At 41.3% G+C, this 17,279-nt stretch overlaps 1 protein-coding gene across 2 annotated transcripts in view; it reads left to right on the forward strand.

Annotated features, from left to right (window-relative positions):
* src (v-src avian sarcoma (Schmidt-Ruppin A-2) viral oncogene homolog) overlaps positions 1 to 15,361 on the forward strand; it is a 38,259-nt gene extending 22,898 nt beyond the window's left edge. For both annotated transcript variants that reach the window (XM_080763713.1, XM_080763714.1), the window contains exons 2-12: positions 38 to 312; positions 907 to 1,006; positions 3,108 to 3,206; positions 4,700 to 4,803; positions 6,474 to 6,623; positions 7,036 to 7,191; positions 7,766 to 7,945; positions 8,183 to 8,259; positions 8,369 to 8,522; positions 10,910 to 11,041; positions 12,101 to 15,361. In XM_080763713.1, coding sequence (XP_080619839.1) covers positions 51 to 312; positions 907 to 1,006; positions 3,108 to 3,206; positions 4,700 to 4,803; positions 6,474 to 6,623; positions 7,036 to 7,191; positions 7,766 to 7,945; positions 8,183 to 8,259; positions 8,369 to 8,522; positions 10,910 to 11,041; positions 12,101 to 12,309 — 1,623 coding nt within the window. In that variant the 5' untranslated portion in view covers positions 38 to 50 and the 3' untranslated portion in view covers positions 12,310 to 15,361. The remainder of the gene's footprint in view (positions 1 to 37; positions 313 to 906; positions 1,007 to 3,107; positions 3,207 to 4,699; positions 4,804 to 6,473; positions 6,624 to 7,035; positions 7,192 to 7,765; positions 7,946 to 8,182; positions 8,260 to 8,368; positions 8,523 to 10,909; positions 11,042 to 12,100) is intronic.
* Positions 15,362 to 17,279: the final 1,918 nt, after the last annotated feature.

The raw sequence follows: 17,279 nt of genomic DNA on the forward strand, positions 1-17,279 counted from the left end.
TGCCAACTTTGTGCCCTTGTTTGTGACTATCCTATAGGCCTGTCTAGGCCATGGGGGGATCCAAGAGCAAGCCCAAGGACGTAGGACCACGCACCCGTAGTCTCGATGGCAACCTCAACTCCGGAGGAGGGGCCGGGGGATACCAGGCCAACACCACCCACCAACAGCAGTCCTTGTCCCCCACCAAGAGCCCTACGGTGGAGGGAGGAGGACTCCGTACCTCTCAGCCGACGGGCAGCGGCGCAGAGCTCACCCTGTTTGGGGGCGTGGACAATAACGCCGTCACCTCACCCAACAGAAGCACCCTAGGAGGTAGGAAAGGAGATTATCTTATCTAATCTTAAAGGAGAATTACATACTAAAAGGCTTTCTTACCTTTCTTTGTAGTTGTTGTTACGTCCCCACCAACGAGGTCCAGGGGTTATTTTGTGCAAAAGCTCCTTATTGGCTATTTCCCCTACCATAAGCCCTAAATTAATTGCATTGAATTGAATGGGGCTATCAGCTATGGGGTGTTGTCATGTTGTGCTAATTCGCTTATTTCCATCGCTCAAAATTATATATTTTTTGTATATATCCTCTCTTCATAATGTAAATAATATCCCAAGCGGCACACTTAACTACTTATTTCGATGGAAATAAGCAAATTAGCACACCCCATAGCCCAATTCAATGCAATTCATTGAGGGCTTATGGTAGGGGAAATAGCCAATAAGGAGTTTTTGCACAAAAAAAACACCTGGACCTCTTTGGTGGGGACGTAACGACTACAAAGAAAGAATGGAAAAATGGAATTCTCCTTTAACGAAGTATTTTGCAGTGAAGTGCCTTTTTTATTCTGTCTTTTTATTGAAAAATTACAAATAACTAAAATGACTTTTTGTAATCCCCTCTCTTTTCCAATAGGGGGCGTGACAACCTTTGTGGCATTATATGACTATGAGTCCCGAACAGCCTCAGATCTGTCTTTCAGGAAGAGTGAACGACTACAGATTGTGAACAACACGTAAGGGAATTAAATACAGCAAATAATGTAGACTTACATTTACGCCGTTCCTATGGTTACAGATGAGGCTATCTTGCGCGTCTGATATTGTTTCAGTGGGAGTTGTTTTGTTTCGAACTGACAAGTTTCTGCATACTTTCTTTCTTCCCATTCCCAAAAGCACTACCTGCATGGCTGATGATATTTTACTGGATAGATAACCAACCACAGCAAGGATGTTGCTGTTCTGCTGTTATTTTCCTGCAAATGGTGTCCAAAACAATATCCCAGAAATCCATACCATTCAATCCTAATTTGTTTTCAAAGGTGGGGCTAGCTATAATCAGTGGAGCTTCAGTCGACCATGCTATACCACTGAACCCCCAGTTGTTACGTGTCTGAAAACAAACCACTGACCTAGAAGGCATGAGGCAGAGGACAATAGTGGATTATTGGTGCATCTGGCCCTGGAGGCAGAGGCCTGGTTTGTTATTAGGTCAAATACACCCAGACTCTGTGAACTGACTATAAGATTAGTGAACCCATGTTTTACGGGTCGCCGCGTCCAAATTAGTCCATCTTTGTCTTGGCTTTCTGATTGCTATGCAATGCATGATGGTAATAATCCAATGTATCACATTTACAATGGGTGATATGCTAGCCTAGGCTTTTGTTATGATTATGCCGCCCCCCCCACCCTGTACCCCCTTTGTTTTGTTCTTAATAACCCCCCCCTTGCCTCATTATGATTTCTGCCTCCTGCCGCCTACTTATGTAGCAATTTAAATATTTCAGTATTGGCGTCATACATTAGCTGAAGCATATGTAATAATTGCTCCTGGAATAATAAAAACAGGCTGGCCCTTTGGGAGTTGAAAATTTACATTAAGCTCAAATATTAAAGTGCTTCTACTCGTGTTACAAATGTGTATTGTGTAGTCTGCCATTCTGCGTCCGCTATAAAACATGTATCTATCTCCAACCACTGCCTTCTTTGCCTTCTCCTTTTAATCTCCTTTCTCTTCCTCTGCCTTTTTCTCTCCAATCGCATGTCATCACATTTGTATTTTAGGAGGAAGGTGAACTGCAGGTTTGTAAAGCTTCTCTTGAATTGTATGTGGCTATGCTATGCTTGTGTTCCTCCATTTGTTTCTCTCTGTGTTATGCCTGCGCACTAAATCAACACTGTGTTAAAGCCACACAAGACCCCATAACTCTGTTCCAAGCTCCTTTAGTAGTCAAGGGATGTTGGCTGAAGGCTTTGCAGCACAGTAATCACCTCAAGTCGACAGCAGATAATTGTGGAATTGTAAACGCACATTAATTTTACTTGATGGTTATGATTCTTCCACTTGAATCCAGTGCTGTAAAGCTCGGGCAGCGTCTCCCTGATAAGCTGTAGCGCATACACAGTGTCCTTTTAACTCTGAAAAAGTTAAATGAACCCTCTGCATTTTAATGTGTAGGTACCATTTGTCTCATCCTGAGCCCATGACCCCAGGAACGTATGTTTGTCTATGTCATTAGAAGACTTTCAGATAGTCATTACATTCTTCACCCACTACAGTAGCTACAGTAGCTACTTCATGTGTTCTAGTTCAGCATGGACACTCCATGATTCAAACGTACCATTAAGTGTCACAGACAAGTATGAGCCGGACTAACGGCATCGGTTCAATAACCCCCTGTGAAAAAACAAAACAAAAAACCTTCACTTATATTTATCAAGCTATCAACATTGCTAGTCTCCGTTGGATCACTTATGAAGAAATACCCGTAAACATTCATTCATGCATCCAATGATGAATGGTCATTAACTCTATTTTTTTCCTTCTTTCTTTTTCACTTTGGGCCCCTTTTTAAATGTCATACGTTGTGTTTTCATAAAGCTTAACTCATGCTCCATCGCACATTGGTTAGATAGATCGGTCCTTGTCGGCAAGTTACACAGTCGTACTACAAATAATGCTTAATGCAGGTGTTGCACACCCAAAATAGCAGATCTACAAGCTCTTGTGAGCTTGTCAACTGGCTATTTTAGGCTAGCGATACCCGCTCTAGTGTAACTCAGGCTTTATAGTCGTTTGGATGTGTGATGTGTATTCTCATCTCTTCTCCACAGAGAGGGGGACTGGTGGCTGGCCCGCTCCCTGACCACTGGAGAGAGCGGGTATATCCCCAGCAATTATGTGGCTCCGTCTGACTCCATCCAAGCAGAAGAGTAAATCTTTCCTTTTTTTCTCTCTCTCTCTCTCTCTCTGTCTCTGTCTCTACTCTCCGCTATCTCTTTTATCTACTCCTTTCATCAAGAGAGCCGAAAAATGTGCAGCCTGATGCGTGATTCTACAGAGAATTCATTTCCGTATATAATCTGAATTTGACTTTGAAGTCGATGCCTGTGCCTCAGCACCAAAATGGATATTGGATACAGATAATTAATACAGATATTAATGGATACAGATATTTCTTTTTTTACACCCTCAAGAGTTGAATCAACACTCGTTTTAATGTGTATAGCTCCAGTGTTTCTTAATTCTCTGAAGGCATGCACACTTTTTGTGTACATGATGCTTAATTACTTGCGAATTTAATAGACCACTGGTGTGGTCTGGGGACCCCCAGGGGTCCTTGGGGGGGGGGGGGGGTTCCATGGGGTCCCCAGCTAAATGCTGATAGTTAGGAACCAAAAATGAACCCTTACAAGTTTGTAACTTAAAGTGTACAAATGGAACCAAATGAACTGTTACAGGTACTTTCGGTGGTTTTACATTCTCAGGGCTCCATCTTGCGCCACCCTTATCCCTTATCCCTAAACAAAAGCAACAAAAGGGAAAAATTAGTTTAGGGAATAGGTTTTAGGGGAATAGACCTCAGAGTTATATGAACACTGAACATTTTACAGTGTAGATTAGAAGTACAACTTAGTCTGTGGCTTAATGCATATCAAAGTGGGGGTCCTTGACATTAAAAAGGTTGAGAATCACTGCATTAACCCTTCAAAGCCCGGATATAGTTCTACTTGCAAAAAAGAGATTTCAACCTTACTAGGTTACGAGGAAAATATGTAAAAAAAAAAATCATAATTTACATTTGGGAAATATCTTTCACAATAATATATAAAACATGTTCTAGACATTCTGATGATCACAAAATATATATATATATTACGTTCCAGTCCAGTCCAGAGATTTTGAAGTTGTGTGAATTTCTGCCTCATAATCAATGGCATTGTAAGACTAAACAATGAACATCAATGATGATGTTTAGGTGAAAAAAGAACAGAAAAATAAATAAAATAAATGTTGCCCAAAAGCATCGCTGGGGGCCGGAAGGGTACCATAAACTAAACTAAACTTTTAACAGCTGTATTTTCTCTTTGCCTTTGCCTACTGCACCGCCAGTCATCTCAGATTGACTGTGGAGTCCAGGTAAGCAGCTGTAATGCTCTATAGCTGTCGGGACAATAGCATTTATTTTCAATCGTGCACTTTTAGAGGCCATTGTCAACGACTCTTCCTCTAGCGTTACACTTTCCTCTCGCCTTCCCTTTCACGTGCACGCGGCCTGTTACCAATCCTTTACCCCCCCCCCATTCTCCCTCATCCTTCCTTTTCCCCCGACCTCCCTGTCCTCACTCCACCCTGCCTCTCCGTCCTCCCCTACCTGTCCAACCCTCCTGCCTCCCTGACGTCCCTCTTCTCCCTGCCTCCCTAGGTGGTACTTTGGCAAGATTACACGCCGAGACTCGGAGAGGCTGCTGCTGAGTTTGGAGAACAGGAGAGGGACTTTCCTCGTGAGAGAGAGCGAGACCACCAAAGGTGAGTTTGATGCCTCTGTCTGGGGAAAATGGGAGAAGGTGGAGGGGCGGGTCACTCTCTCCAGCATCCATCCTACATCAGTTTGACAGTATCAATGATTATATGGCTGTTACAGAAAGCCATTAGCATTGTTCACATACTCTCCATTCACACGTATAGTATGTGTTGTTGAGGGGAACTACAACATGCCACTACAAAAGGTTTATTATTCCGCTGTGTGGTTCCCTGCTGTGTAATTATTGTGTACTGTGTGCTGCTTGTCATCTGTGTGGTTGTTTGGGTTCACAAGGGAGATGGGAGAAAAGGTTTGATGTGCTGCATGTGCCACACAGCCTGGAGGTGATATAGACAGCTGCTGTGCTGACTAAGGCACACTCGACTCCCCAAGGACTGACTGACTGTGTATGTGTGCGCGCGTGTTTCACTCACTTTTTCATGCATTTGCGCATGCATGAATGCATGCACATGTGATGAGTGGAGTACAGGATCCATGCTAGTAGTTCATGTTTGTGTGTTTGCACGTGATAATACATGTCTGTGGCATGTGTGGAGACAGGAGAGGGTTTAAGGGGTTGCTGCTGTAGACTCAGGGAGTGGGTGGCTGCGTAGGAGCAGTGGGGGGAGGCCTTTGTTAGGGGGGGTGAGCCAAATGGAAGTAGGTCAGTGTACAGTCACAGGTCCATATCGCCCCTGTTCACACACTGAGAGAGGGAAGAGGCATGGCCCTGGGACTGCTCAGAGACGAGACTGTCATGCCAATTCACTACAATGAGGCTGCCACCTGGTGGTGGGATCATTGTTCACTCCCGGCTTTCAGTCACTGAGTGTTTCTCCCCAGTGTGTGTGCATGCGTCTACTTATTTTCCCTTGGATCATGACGCAACTCCCCATATAGGCCATGCAGATTTCTGCGTGACTAGATTTTTCCCCATTTTGCATTCTCTTCAAAACACTCTTTTATTTTGCTACTCCTCCTGCAGATTTTGTCCAATACTCTCATAAATCGCTAAATCGCTCTGGAGTCATGCGAAGAACATGTCATACAGAGTTGTAATAATGCATACCAATTGGATATATTTGGCTTCAAGGGGAGGGGCCTATGTTACAAAGAAAAAGCCAAACATCATAAACACATCGTCTGATTTAGATCCGACAGGGTTGCCACAAATTTGACAATTGTCAATTTTTCAGCAAAAAGCAAATATTCTAAAGAAAAGGAAAATGAAGATTTTCTTTCGCACATTTTAGAAGCAAATATATTTTATTCAATAAATTGGCTGACTGTCAATATGGTTGTCATGATTACTTTAACCCATTAAGACCGGGAATGCTGCCGTATCTGTGTCATCTTAGCTTTTAACCAGTTTTACCATTATTTTTAAACTTTAGCTGTTGAAAAATAGCAAATCTACAAGCTTGTAGATCTGCTATTTTTTTTTTATCGTGAAAACCATGTGCAAATCTTTAAACATACATTCTTTCACAGCGAACATTTTTTCTTTGCTTCTGGGATGTCCCTGGAACAACATATGTTCAGATGGGGCTCGGTGGCCAAATACATATAACTTTTGACCTTGACATTAAATAGTTTTATAGATTTAATAGATTTAGAAACATAGTTTTTGTTTCAGAAAACTGGTCTCAGGTTTTAACGGGTCTATCTGTTCCAGGTGCCTACTGTTTGTCTGTATTGGACTACGACAACACCAAAGGGTTGAACGTGAAACACTACAAGATCAGGAAGCTGGACAGCGGGGGCTTCTACATCACCTCACGCACACAGTTCAGCAACCTGCAGCAGCTCGTCAATCACTACCGCAGTGAGTTCACACCACAAAGTCTACAGTCTAGTCATTCTGAATGTTTTTAATTTCACTTTCATAATATGCTTTTTAGGCCACAGACCTCCCATCCTCCTAAACCGCTTGCCCCAGCTAATTACTCACCACCTTGTCTTACCATTCTACTGTTTTTATTGATTTTGCTCCTATTTTATTTTGTTGTAACTTGTAATCTAAAAAAGGTCTGCATTGCATGAGAGATGATGATATTTCAGAAAGCAAAATGTATTTTTGATGGTATTTAATGTACCAAGTAATGAACTACTGCAAAGAGAATCCTTGCGATTGTGGGTGGGGGGTGGTTGGGGATTGAGTTTTATTTTTTATTTTCATATTTGATATGTCTAATAAAATTGGACCGTATACGTTCTTTCTTCCTGCCGTCTCCCAGAGCATGCTGACGGGTTGTGTCACAGTCTGACCGAGGTGTGCCCCGTCCTGAAACCACAGACCCAGGGTCTGGCCAGAGACGCCTGGGAGATCCCCAGAGAGTCTCTCCGCCTCGACGTCAAACTTGGACAGGGGTGCTTCGGAGAGGTCTGGATGGGTAAGGCATAGCTTGTGCTGTGACATATTACTGTCTTGAGTTGATACCATGTAGAAACACTATCTAATTTGCTTTCTTAGTCTTGTGCTCTGGAACCAGACCATTGGAAATGGCATTGTTAACACTCCCATTGTCCGGGGTTATTTAATCCATTAAATCATAGCGCCCAATCGATTTATAGCAGCGGAGCACTTTTACCGACGGACCGGATGTTATCCCCGATGTGGATGTAGCAGCTAAAATGTAACCAAAACACTCTTCGCTTCGTCCTGGGCGCTGGGTGTTACTAATAGAAAGGACGTTGAATTTCGTCCTGGGCGATTAGGGTGTTGACTAACTCTGCCAACACTATGCAATTGTCAAGATTGTCATTTTGACCTTGCTCTAGAGTCTAGAGTGTGACCTTGTCCTTTGAACTTTTCATGAGAATCTGACCCATCTGAACTTGATTTTTACATTGACCTTTGACCCTTTTGACCCTTCAGGTTGGCTTATTGATCGTTTTAATCAGAAGATTGATCTTGATCAAATGTAGCGGTTGGTGAACAAAAGGTGTTTGTGCCTGTTTCAACAGGAACCTGGAACGGTACAACACGTGTGGCCATCAAGACACTAAAGCCTGGCACCATGTCTACGGACGCCTTCCTCCAGGAAGCCCAGGTCATGAAGAAGCTGAGACACGAGAAGCTGGTTCAGCTCTATGCCGTGGTGTCGGAGGAGCCCATCTACATTGTGACGGAGTACATGGGCCAAGGTATATATACGTCATTATAATGAAGTTGTGCTCAGTGTTGTGAACTTGTAGATCTGCTATTTCTAGCAACAACCCCAGCATGGAACAAAGAATAAGCGGAAATCATAGCGATAGCAAACCTTCAGACATTAATGCAAGCAGGTGGAAAAGTGTATTTAATTATGAAATATGTATTATTTATTACACAAAGACTCTATTTTGGCTGATGTTTTTTTTAAATCTACTGTACACTAACAGGTAGCTTACTGGACTCCCTCAAAGGGGACATGGGGAAAATGCTCCGCCTCCCTCAACTGGTAGACATGGCCTCACAGGTCAGCACAAAAGATTTTGTACGACACTGCATGATATATAAAGTGTTTCTTAACCATACTTAATTCGTTTTTTCTGTCTCTCATATACACAACTTGTCCCACCCCTTAGATTGCCTCGGGAATGGCTTATGTGGAGAGAATGAACTATGTGCACAGAGATCTGAGAGCTGCTAATATCCTGGTGGGAGACAATCTGGTGTGCAAGGTGGCTGACTTTGGTCTGGCCCGCCTCATAGAGGACAACGAATACACTGCTAGGCAAGGTAAGACCACCGGAGGGCGCTGGTTAGCTTTAATTTATTTATTCATACTTAATGTTGTGATTAGTGTGAGGTCAGGGTCATCATCGCACTGTTGCAAAGAAAGATGAACATGAACCCCTAGAAAGGTGCCATCAATGCTCACCTAGAACGGATGCCGAGCAAAACTGAACATTTTTCAGCATGTTGGGCTTAAATTAGATGTTGAAACAACCGCGTTTCATCTATATAGACGTTTAAAAAACGGCAAAAATGTTGACACTATAGATGTTCACTTTTAGACCAGTTACAGTATATCCCGGTTTTAGACAGACTATTGCTCAAATTCTGTCTCTCAGGCACATCATCACAGAAGTGATGATGAGCCCGGAGTACCATTTCATCTGCTCCATGCAAACGAGGCTATGCACACAACACACATGCTAAGTTAATAACCGCAAATGGTGAAACGAATAGATTTATGATCACAGCTGGGCTTCTACAAGGGGATATATACACCAGCTAGCTCCCTTCCTGTTAATAATGTCATTGACTTCACACTGCAGAGAACCATAGTTGGGTGTGGAGGCCAAGCTTAGATTTACCATTAACTCCAAGGAGGTCAACATGGCATCCAGCGAATGCAGAGATAAATCAGGGAATCATCGCACAAGAAAGCCGAGAGCTGAAGGATGTCAAGGACTACAGTGTTGTATTGGTTGCTACTGTAGTCACGCTGTAATTGATGACCTACTTAAGTCTATGACTCCAGTGGTTGCTCTTTTGCCATTTCAGACGCTGTTAGTAGCATAAATTCCATTGAGATGTTTTGTCAGGTTAACGGAAGAACAACAATGCCTCCCCTTTCCAGGCCCATACCATTTTATATAACAGCGAGGCGTAATTACAGCATAACATTCCCACCTGGGAATGTTGGTGACAAATATTGGTGACCGAGATAACAGTGAGACTGGAGGTTGTGTTTCAGTTTGAAATTACTTGAACTTGAACCGTATGATCGGCTTGAAATGCAAACGCTTTTCACAACTCGTCCCAAGATGAGTCCTTCCCTTACATTGGCAACAATACCATATGTAAATGGTTGTAAATGTACAAAATCTACCGACAGCTGTCATCTTAAACAGCATAGTACACTTACAGTGTACTATGCAAAATGAGCACTTTACATTGGATTAATTCCTTTGTGTTGTTACTTTGGATTTGATTATGTTTGTGTGTCCATGTGATATGATAACATTGAACAGCAAATGTGAAGTTTTTATTAAGCATTTTTCATTTTCATTACAATTCCCCCATCGCCCCACCCTCCCCAAGGTTCCAATTATCATTGCAACAAGAACAGACATTTCATCAGTTAGTTTGACATTTTACAATATATAGGCATCCTGGCTGGTAGACTTATAAATAAAGATTGAAAAGTAGGCATACATACATACATACATACATACATACATACATAGTTACATACCAGTACATACATACATGTCAATGTGAAGTTGATGATAAAATTGCACATACTGTACTTCTCTCTTGTTTATCTTTTTATCATCAGTTTCCTCATAGAGTAAAAAAACAATGCTAGTTGTGTCACACATACTTCTCTCTTGTTTATCTTTTATCATCAGTTTCCTCCCATAGCGTAAAAATATGCTAGTGTCAAAATATGAGATGGTTTCATAAGCCTGTGCAGTAATATTGTTTGCGAAACAGACCCAGTGGCCACGATCATCGGTTCTTTGGTTATTTTTATAGAGATTACAATATGATATGGGTGTGTTTGTCAGGGGCAAGTTTAACAAGATGAACAAGTTCAGAATAGGTATTGTTATACAAACACGCACGAACGCACACACACACACACACACACACACACACACACACACACACACACACACACACACACACACACACACACACACACACACTCTCTTTGTGAAATGGGAGGGCCTACAGTATATGGGGAGTTGCATCATGATCAAAGGAATCCAAGGGGTGTACATTTTAATCTACTGTCCAAAAGTGATATGCCAAAATGCGAAGCAAGCTGAGTACTAACACAATGTTTTCACACCCAGTTTTAGTTTAGTTTTAGTTAGGTTTTAGTTAACTCGAATAACCTTGGTCTGACCCCATAGACTACATAGTTCAAGTATTTATTTGATCGACCAAAATATCAGCTTTTTGATGTGCTTTGGCTGCATGTTTTATTTTACTATATATTTATTTGATATAAAAAACACCAAATATGTAATTGAAATGCCTAGGTAGATTTTTGTTTCCTGTCTGCCCCTGCCTTTTCCCCAATGAAGTTAGTTGGCATGATGTAAAGAAACAATGTGTTTGTCTCAGACGGATGGAGTTCCAACTTGTGTCTTTCATTGTTGTTGTAGGGGCCAAGTTTCCCATCAAGTGGACCGCACCTGAGGCCGCGCTGTACGGACGCTTCACCATCAAGTCTGACGTCTGGTCGTTTGGTGTTCTGTTGACCGAACTAGCAACCAAAGGCAGAGTTCCATATCCGGGTATGAATACATTTTTCTGTATTCTGATCCCTGGGGATCGAGGGGAAATGTTTTTTTTCTGTATTCACTTCACCTAACGAGCTGTTAATGGTTGGGTGTCTTGCTCAGGGACACTTACTGTATGGACTTCACCCATTATCAATAATATTTGTATTATATACAAAACAAACCCAGACAGCTCAGCTCAGAGACGTTATGAAACAAAGGACAGATATACTGTACGCACATACACATACCTACATTGGGCCATAAAATAAATAAATAAAAATACAAAATATATATGGACACATTGTTTGGTGCTTGACCGTCTAGATGGGTGAACAACTACGCTGAGAAAATTAAATTGAAATAATAAGACAGTAATAGTATTAATACCCACAGCAGAAGGTAAAAAGTGAATTAAAATAAAGTAAATAAACAAGGAATGATGATCCTATACAATACATCAAGGTTAGTGGTATCGCTTCTGTCAAGGAACCCTATGGTCAAGGTGGCAGCTAATTGAGTGCCAATAAAACGTGAATATGGGTCCCATACTTTATAGAAGGCATCTGTTGTGGAGCGTGACTTGGTCCTCACTAATGCTCATTATAATATGGTAAAATAATTTGTCTACTCGGTCTGTGTCTCAGAGGAGGGCTGTGTACATTTCAGAAACCCAGTGACATCATCAATGGGAAATCCAAGCTAATAGAAACGTCCGGCTTTCTATTCCTGGAAAGTTAGCATGCTAACTGAACGAAAGTATTTGTTCTCACGTTAATACAAAAGGTCAAACGATGATGTCACTCTGGTAGAGGGGTTTCTGAAGTGTCCACAGCTCTTCTATGAGACATAGACTAAGTAGAAAACAATTGCACCATTTTATCATGAGCATTAGTGAGGTCCAATTATATGAGCTGCAGGTCAAAAATGGGTAAACACATACTGTACACCGAGCAAGCCAATTAAGGGTTGAACCAGTGACCTTCCCGATCCCCAGGCAGCCTCTCTACCATCTCAGCTATGGCTGCCTAAAATACAACATTGTGCATCATTGTGGTCTATTTTCTTGTGCAGGTATGGTAAACCGGGAGGTTCTGGACCAGGTGGAGCGTGGCTACAGGATGCCGATCCCCGCCGAGTGCCCCGAGTCCCTTCATGAGTTGATGCTGACCTGCTGGAGGAAGGAGGCGGAGGAGCGGCCCACCTTTGAGTACCTGCAGGGCTTCCTGGAAGATTACTTCACGTCCACAGAGCCCCAGTACCAGCCGGGAGAGAACCTGTAAATGGGCAGTGTGTGTGTGTGTGTGTGTATGCACGTGAGCATGTAAAATGCTTTAGAGCACATGGTCATGAAGGTATGCGTGTGCACAGGCATGTACTGTATGTATAAAGCTAAATTTAGAAAAATAGCTGATCTACAAGGTCACAAGGTCATCATGATATAAAGACACCTTGTGAGCTTCAGCGTCGGCATGCGATGTCATCGTTCAAACGAAGTACAAGTCAAGCTTAAGAAGGGGAGAAGAGTTGGGTACGATTTAATGACATCAACCTCTCTGGCATCTGGGACCGCCAGCGACGTAAAACAAAGCAATCAACCACCTTCAGTACCTGCATCTTTCTATCATCACTGTCACACTCTGCATGGTGTCGGTCAGTTCTGAGGACTATGAGAACAACGAAGAAAAGACAAGATTATTCTTTGACGTACAGGAGGACTTTTTCCCCTCATGTTTTTGTCAACAGACCATGCCTCATTCCCTCGTGTTTGCAATTTTTCCTCATGACACATCTTGCTCATGCCTTCTTATGTCTGTGATGATTCATGTGATTGACTTTTGTGGTTAGTCAGGCTCAACACGTTACAGATGCAACAAGGGAGGAATCAGTGAACCCAATGCACACCGTGATAATATGGAGTGTTGTTTTAAAGGTGCTGATTATTTGGTTTGTTTCCTGGTCTAAACTACAGCAGGGCAAATATGGCAGACTCTCACTTACTCAATAAGGCTCACTTTATAGTACACCATGATGTAAGCAAGGCTGCTGCAAATAATAACATGGTAATGGGGTTGTTGAATTTCAGTTCACGATAATATAATACAAAAAGAATTATGCACATTGGCCTAAATTTAACACACCCATTATGAATTTGATTGGATGCAATTACATTGCTTACTACCGTGCAATATCTTTAACCTTCTGTAGGTTTGAAGAGGAACTACAAATTTAGCTTAGAGTTTCATACCCTAAACTCGTTACTTAAATTAACACTCCAGGTTTCGCTGTGCAACACCTGAATGAAAGCTTCACTTCGGGATATCCTGTTTTTCAGACATTTAACAAATGTATACTGTGTATTAGTCTTCCTACACTGTAAAGTCCTGAGTGTTCATTTAACTCTACGAGTGTAAAACTATACCTGTGAGCGTACGTACGAAAGGTTAAATTATCAGGATTTTACAGTATGTTTATTTCTACAGAGTGACTCTTTGGAACCTTTCTATTTACGATGTCTCGGATGTTCTATTTGAGATTAATCACGTTATCAAACCTGGATCAACTGGAATAATGTGTATGTTGGCTCATTATTGGCATTATTTAGGTCTGTTTGCTGACTGATGTGAGGTGTAGCATGACGGTGGTTCTCAACATGGCCCCTGAGGGGGTTCCAGGGGGTCCCCAGTAAAATGAGGATTTATAGGAACCAAATGGGAACTCTGATTGTAGTTGTACACGCTCAGAGTAAACGCGGAGCATTTTACAGTGTAGATTGGAGTCCCAGAGGTACACATTTAAATCATATGAAATGGGGTCGGTGGCCTAATGCATATCAAACTGGGGGTCCTTTAAAATTAAATAAGTTGAGAATCACAATCATTCAGGTGTCCATGTCCCTGTATGTCCTTCTGGCTTACCTCTGATAGCTTTCACTAGCCAGCCTATAGGTTTAACACTGTGACCAGTGTACAGTACAACACGATGAAGAGAGAGAAAAGAGGGACTGTTTCTCTTTATGTAATGTTGTTTTTGGCTACTGATGACTAATACTTCTCAGGACAGAGAAGAATACAAATCTGCAATGTAGTTTTGTGCTAATGAAAACATTTTTTTTTTTTACTCTTCTATTGTGTACAAAATGTATTTTTATGACTGACATTTTCTTACAGTGCAGTAAAGGGCCCTGTCATTTCTAACTTGATGATGATATACAGTACTCCACTGGTTTGTGAATCCTGTGTCCAGTACTAGCTATGGATTAGAATCATGGTTTGCTTTCAGGCATTCAGATAAAAATGAGTCTCTTTTCAGACTCTGCCTCCACGACGAGCTTATAGTGAGCTTTAAGTAAGAACTGTTCAGTACAGATTTGAGTGAGCATGATCTTACTCTAGGCATTATAATAGTGATGGTACTGAATACAGCCTATAGGGGGCACTGAAAAGCCACCCCAAGTCTATGTATGGCTTTAGGAAATAAATTGGCATCTTATCAAAATTGTAAATATATCCTCAATGAAAATATTTTGTACATGCTCTCTATTATAATTTATTCATTTGCAAAATACCCCACCCCCAATGGTTTATCGTTTTGTGACCATTTTACCATCCATTTAATGTTTATGATAAACCCTTTGTGAGTAACTGAAGTAGCCTACAAGTACAACATACTGTATGTGTATATAATAATTACAAGAGAGCATCATTTTCTTGAGACAACAGTTTTTTGTTCATATTTCAGTGAAATGTAGCCTGGGACATTTACATGAGTGGCGCATCTAACCACTCAACGCATAGCTTTTTAACAAAAGCTTAATTTATGCTCCATCGCACGACATGGTGTTGCTTGCCAAAAAGAACTGAGACTCTTGCTAGAACTAATAACTCTGCTACAAATATCTTTACACACCACAACCTATAAATAAAACCACTAATGTTTACATAGCCTATATATGGAAATCTTCTGGGATTTTTGGGCACTTTCACAGGCTGATAAATGAACAGCTAATGAGCTGCCTTCTTGTGTACAGTTGAAAGAATTATGGTTTATGCTGACGACGTCATCAACTTGCATGATGTAAATGCTGTATTTTTTTTTTATCCTGATATGACCACCTTTTCATGAACCACTATTGATTCAGCTTATCGTCCTCTTCAGATGAGATTGTGTAGCCTGTATAGCCTATTTAGATTTTCTTGCATTTATCTTTTTTTTTTCAACCGGTCTGATTTCATGAAACGGATGCAAGAAAAAGGGTTTAATATCCTAACCAGTCTCGTTCACACTGACCATGATCATGTGAGGTTCTAACCAGCCTGTATTAGTCTTGTTCACATTGACCATTTATGTATGTGTGGGGTGGGGGGGGGGGGGGGGGGGGGGCTGGGGGGATTCCAGATATTCCTATAGGCTACTGTATAATATACTATACTTAAATATATTATATGTTATACAGCCGTCAATAGAAATAAAAGGAACTTTCGGACAATTAAATCTAGTTTATACCCTACTGTATATTGTTCAAAAATAAGATTATAATGTTTGAATAAAATATGTAGCCTATATTGCCAAATGTATTCTGCCACACCCTGACTTTTTGTCTTAATTAATAAAGACACATTTAATTTTCCTTTTGAATTACCAGCGTTTTGTCTTTTTGAGCCTCCCTACAGTATAGTCCCTATAGTAGGCCTATATAGTGAATAAAACTGATCTAAGAGCAGCATAACTTAAAAGGATTTGAATATACTTTCATTTATATATATTTCATTTATATGTTTGGCCAGCTGTGAGTGTAAAATAACTGCCTTCCTGGAAATGGAAAGTTATCACATTGCTTGCTTATGTTAGGATAAATATGAAATATCTTGCATCAAATTAAGATGGGCCTATACTGATAATGAATAAGGTTTCTGTAAGTCCTTAGTTTTGAAACCTGCAGGCTATTGCCAGGGCTTAATTCAACCGGTCAAAATACATCATCTTAAATAAACAGTTCACCACACGAATCCAGGATGTGAAGTAATTTCCTTTAAAACTGTGCCACATACACAGTGTACTGTATCTTTCGCCCTCTCTGACTCTTGTCTTAGCTCATCACGTTAAGTGCAGTGTGACGAGTGTGTGTGTGTGTGGCTAGCCTTATATCAACCTGCTGGCTGCCGCCTATCATCACGTGTGAATTGTGTTTGCGCTGTTACCAGAAACCCCCGGAAGGGAAGAGCTGTGCAATGCATATTGGCCATATGGACGCAGGTGAGGGAGAGGGAGCGTTCGTTCTCTTATCTGTGGGGAATTCCCTTTAGCCCTGTAAAACAAAAGAAAGAAGAGATGGACGAGGCACAGATTCATCCTCACTTTAAAAAAGGTAATGTAACAATCTTTACAAAAGATAAGTAGGCTACCCAAATGTAGATTATTATTGTTTGTACATCGCACTGATCGCAGTGAATAGGCTAATTGCTTACTGTATGTCTATTGTGCAAAGAAATACGTGTAGGCAGCTATACTCTGCTACTCTGACTGCTGTGCTGTACTTTCTTAACGAATATTGGCTGTCGCTCAGCCTGTCATTCGAAAGATAGAACTGAATCACAATAGTTTATCTCTTATGTTACAGTTGATGTAACGCTTGTAATAGACTAACTACACAACACTGTTGTGACTTCTGTACAAACCTTATCCACTTCCTCTCATTGTAGGCGTCTATAGCCTTAAATGTCTTCGCCGATGGATTATTAGGACCCATAAAATTATACTGCAGTGTTATGAAGTTAAATTATAGGGTTAAGGTTCCTTACTCGCTGAGTACTGTCGCTGCCTGTAATGTCTCTCATTTTGCTCTCAACTTTTGGTTAACCCACGCCCCTTTCGATCTACCAGCCCACATGTCATCAATGTCATCCTGAATGATACACACAGCTTTTCCAGGACCTGCAGGACCACCATCATTATCAACTAGGTAAGTGAATTAATCTATTCACATGGTGAAGGTATAGGTTTATGTAGTACAGTAGGCCTACACAGTATTTACAGAATCGCTCATTCTAAACAAAGCACACAACACAAAATGGCATTGCACACAAAATAAGAATCGTCATAGCTATTTGTACCAATGTCTCCAAAGGGATGACGGCATTGCACAATAAACTACAGTCCGACAGCAGTATAGTAGTAATAATAGATTTAGTGAGAAGCATGCAGTTAAAGTGAGTTCTTCTTTCTCAGAGCAGGACTGGACATGTTCTTAAGG

Source organism: Protomyctophum bolini, assembly GCF_963924005.1.
Source record: "Protomyctophum bolini genome assembly, chromosome: 5".
Taxonomy (NCBI): Eukaryota; Metazoa; Chordata; class Actinopteri; order Myctophiformes; family Myctophidae; genus Protomyctophum; species Protomyctophum bolini.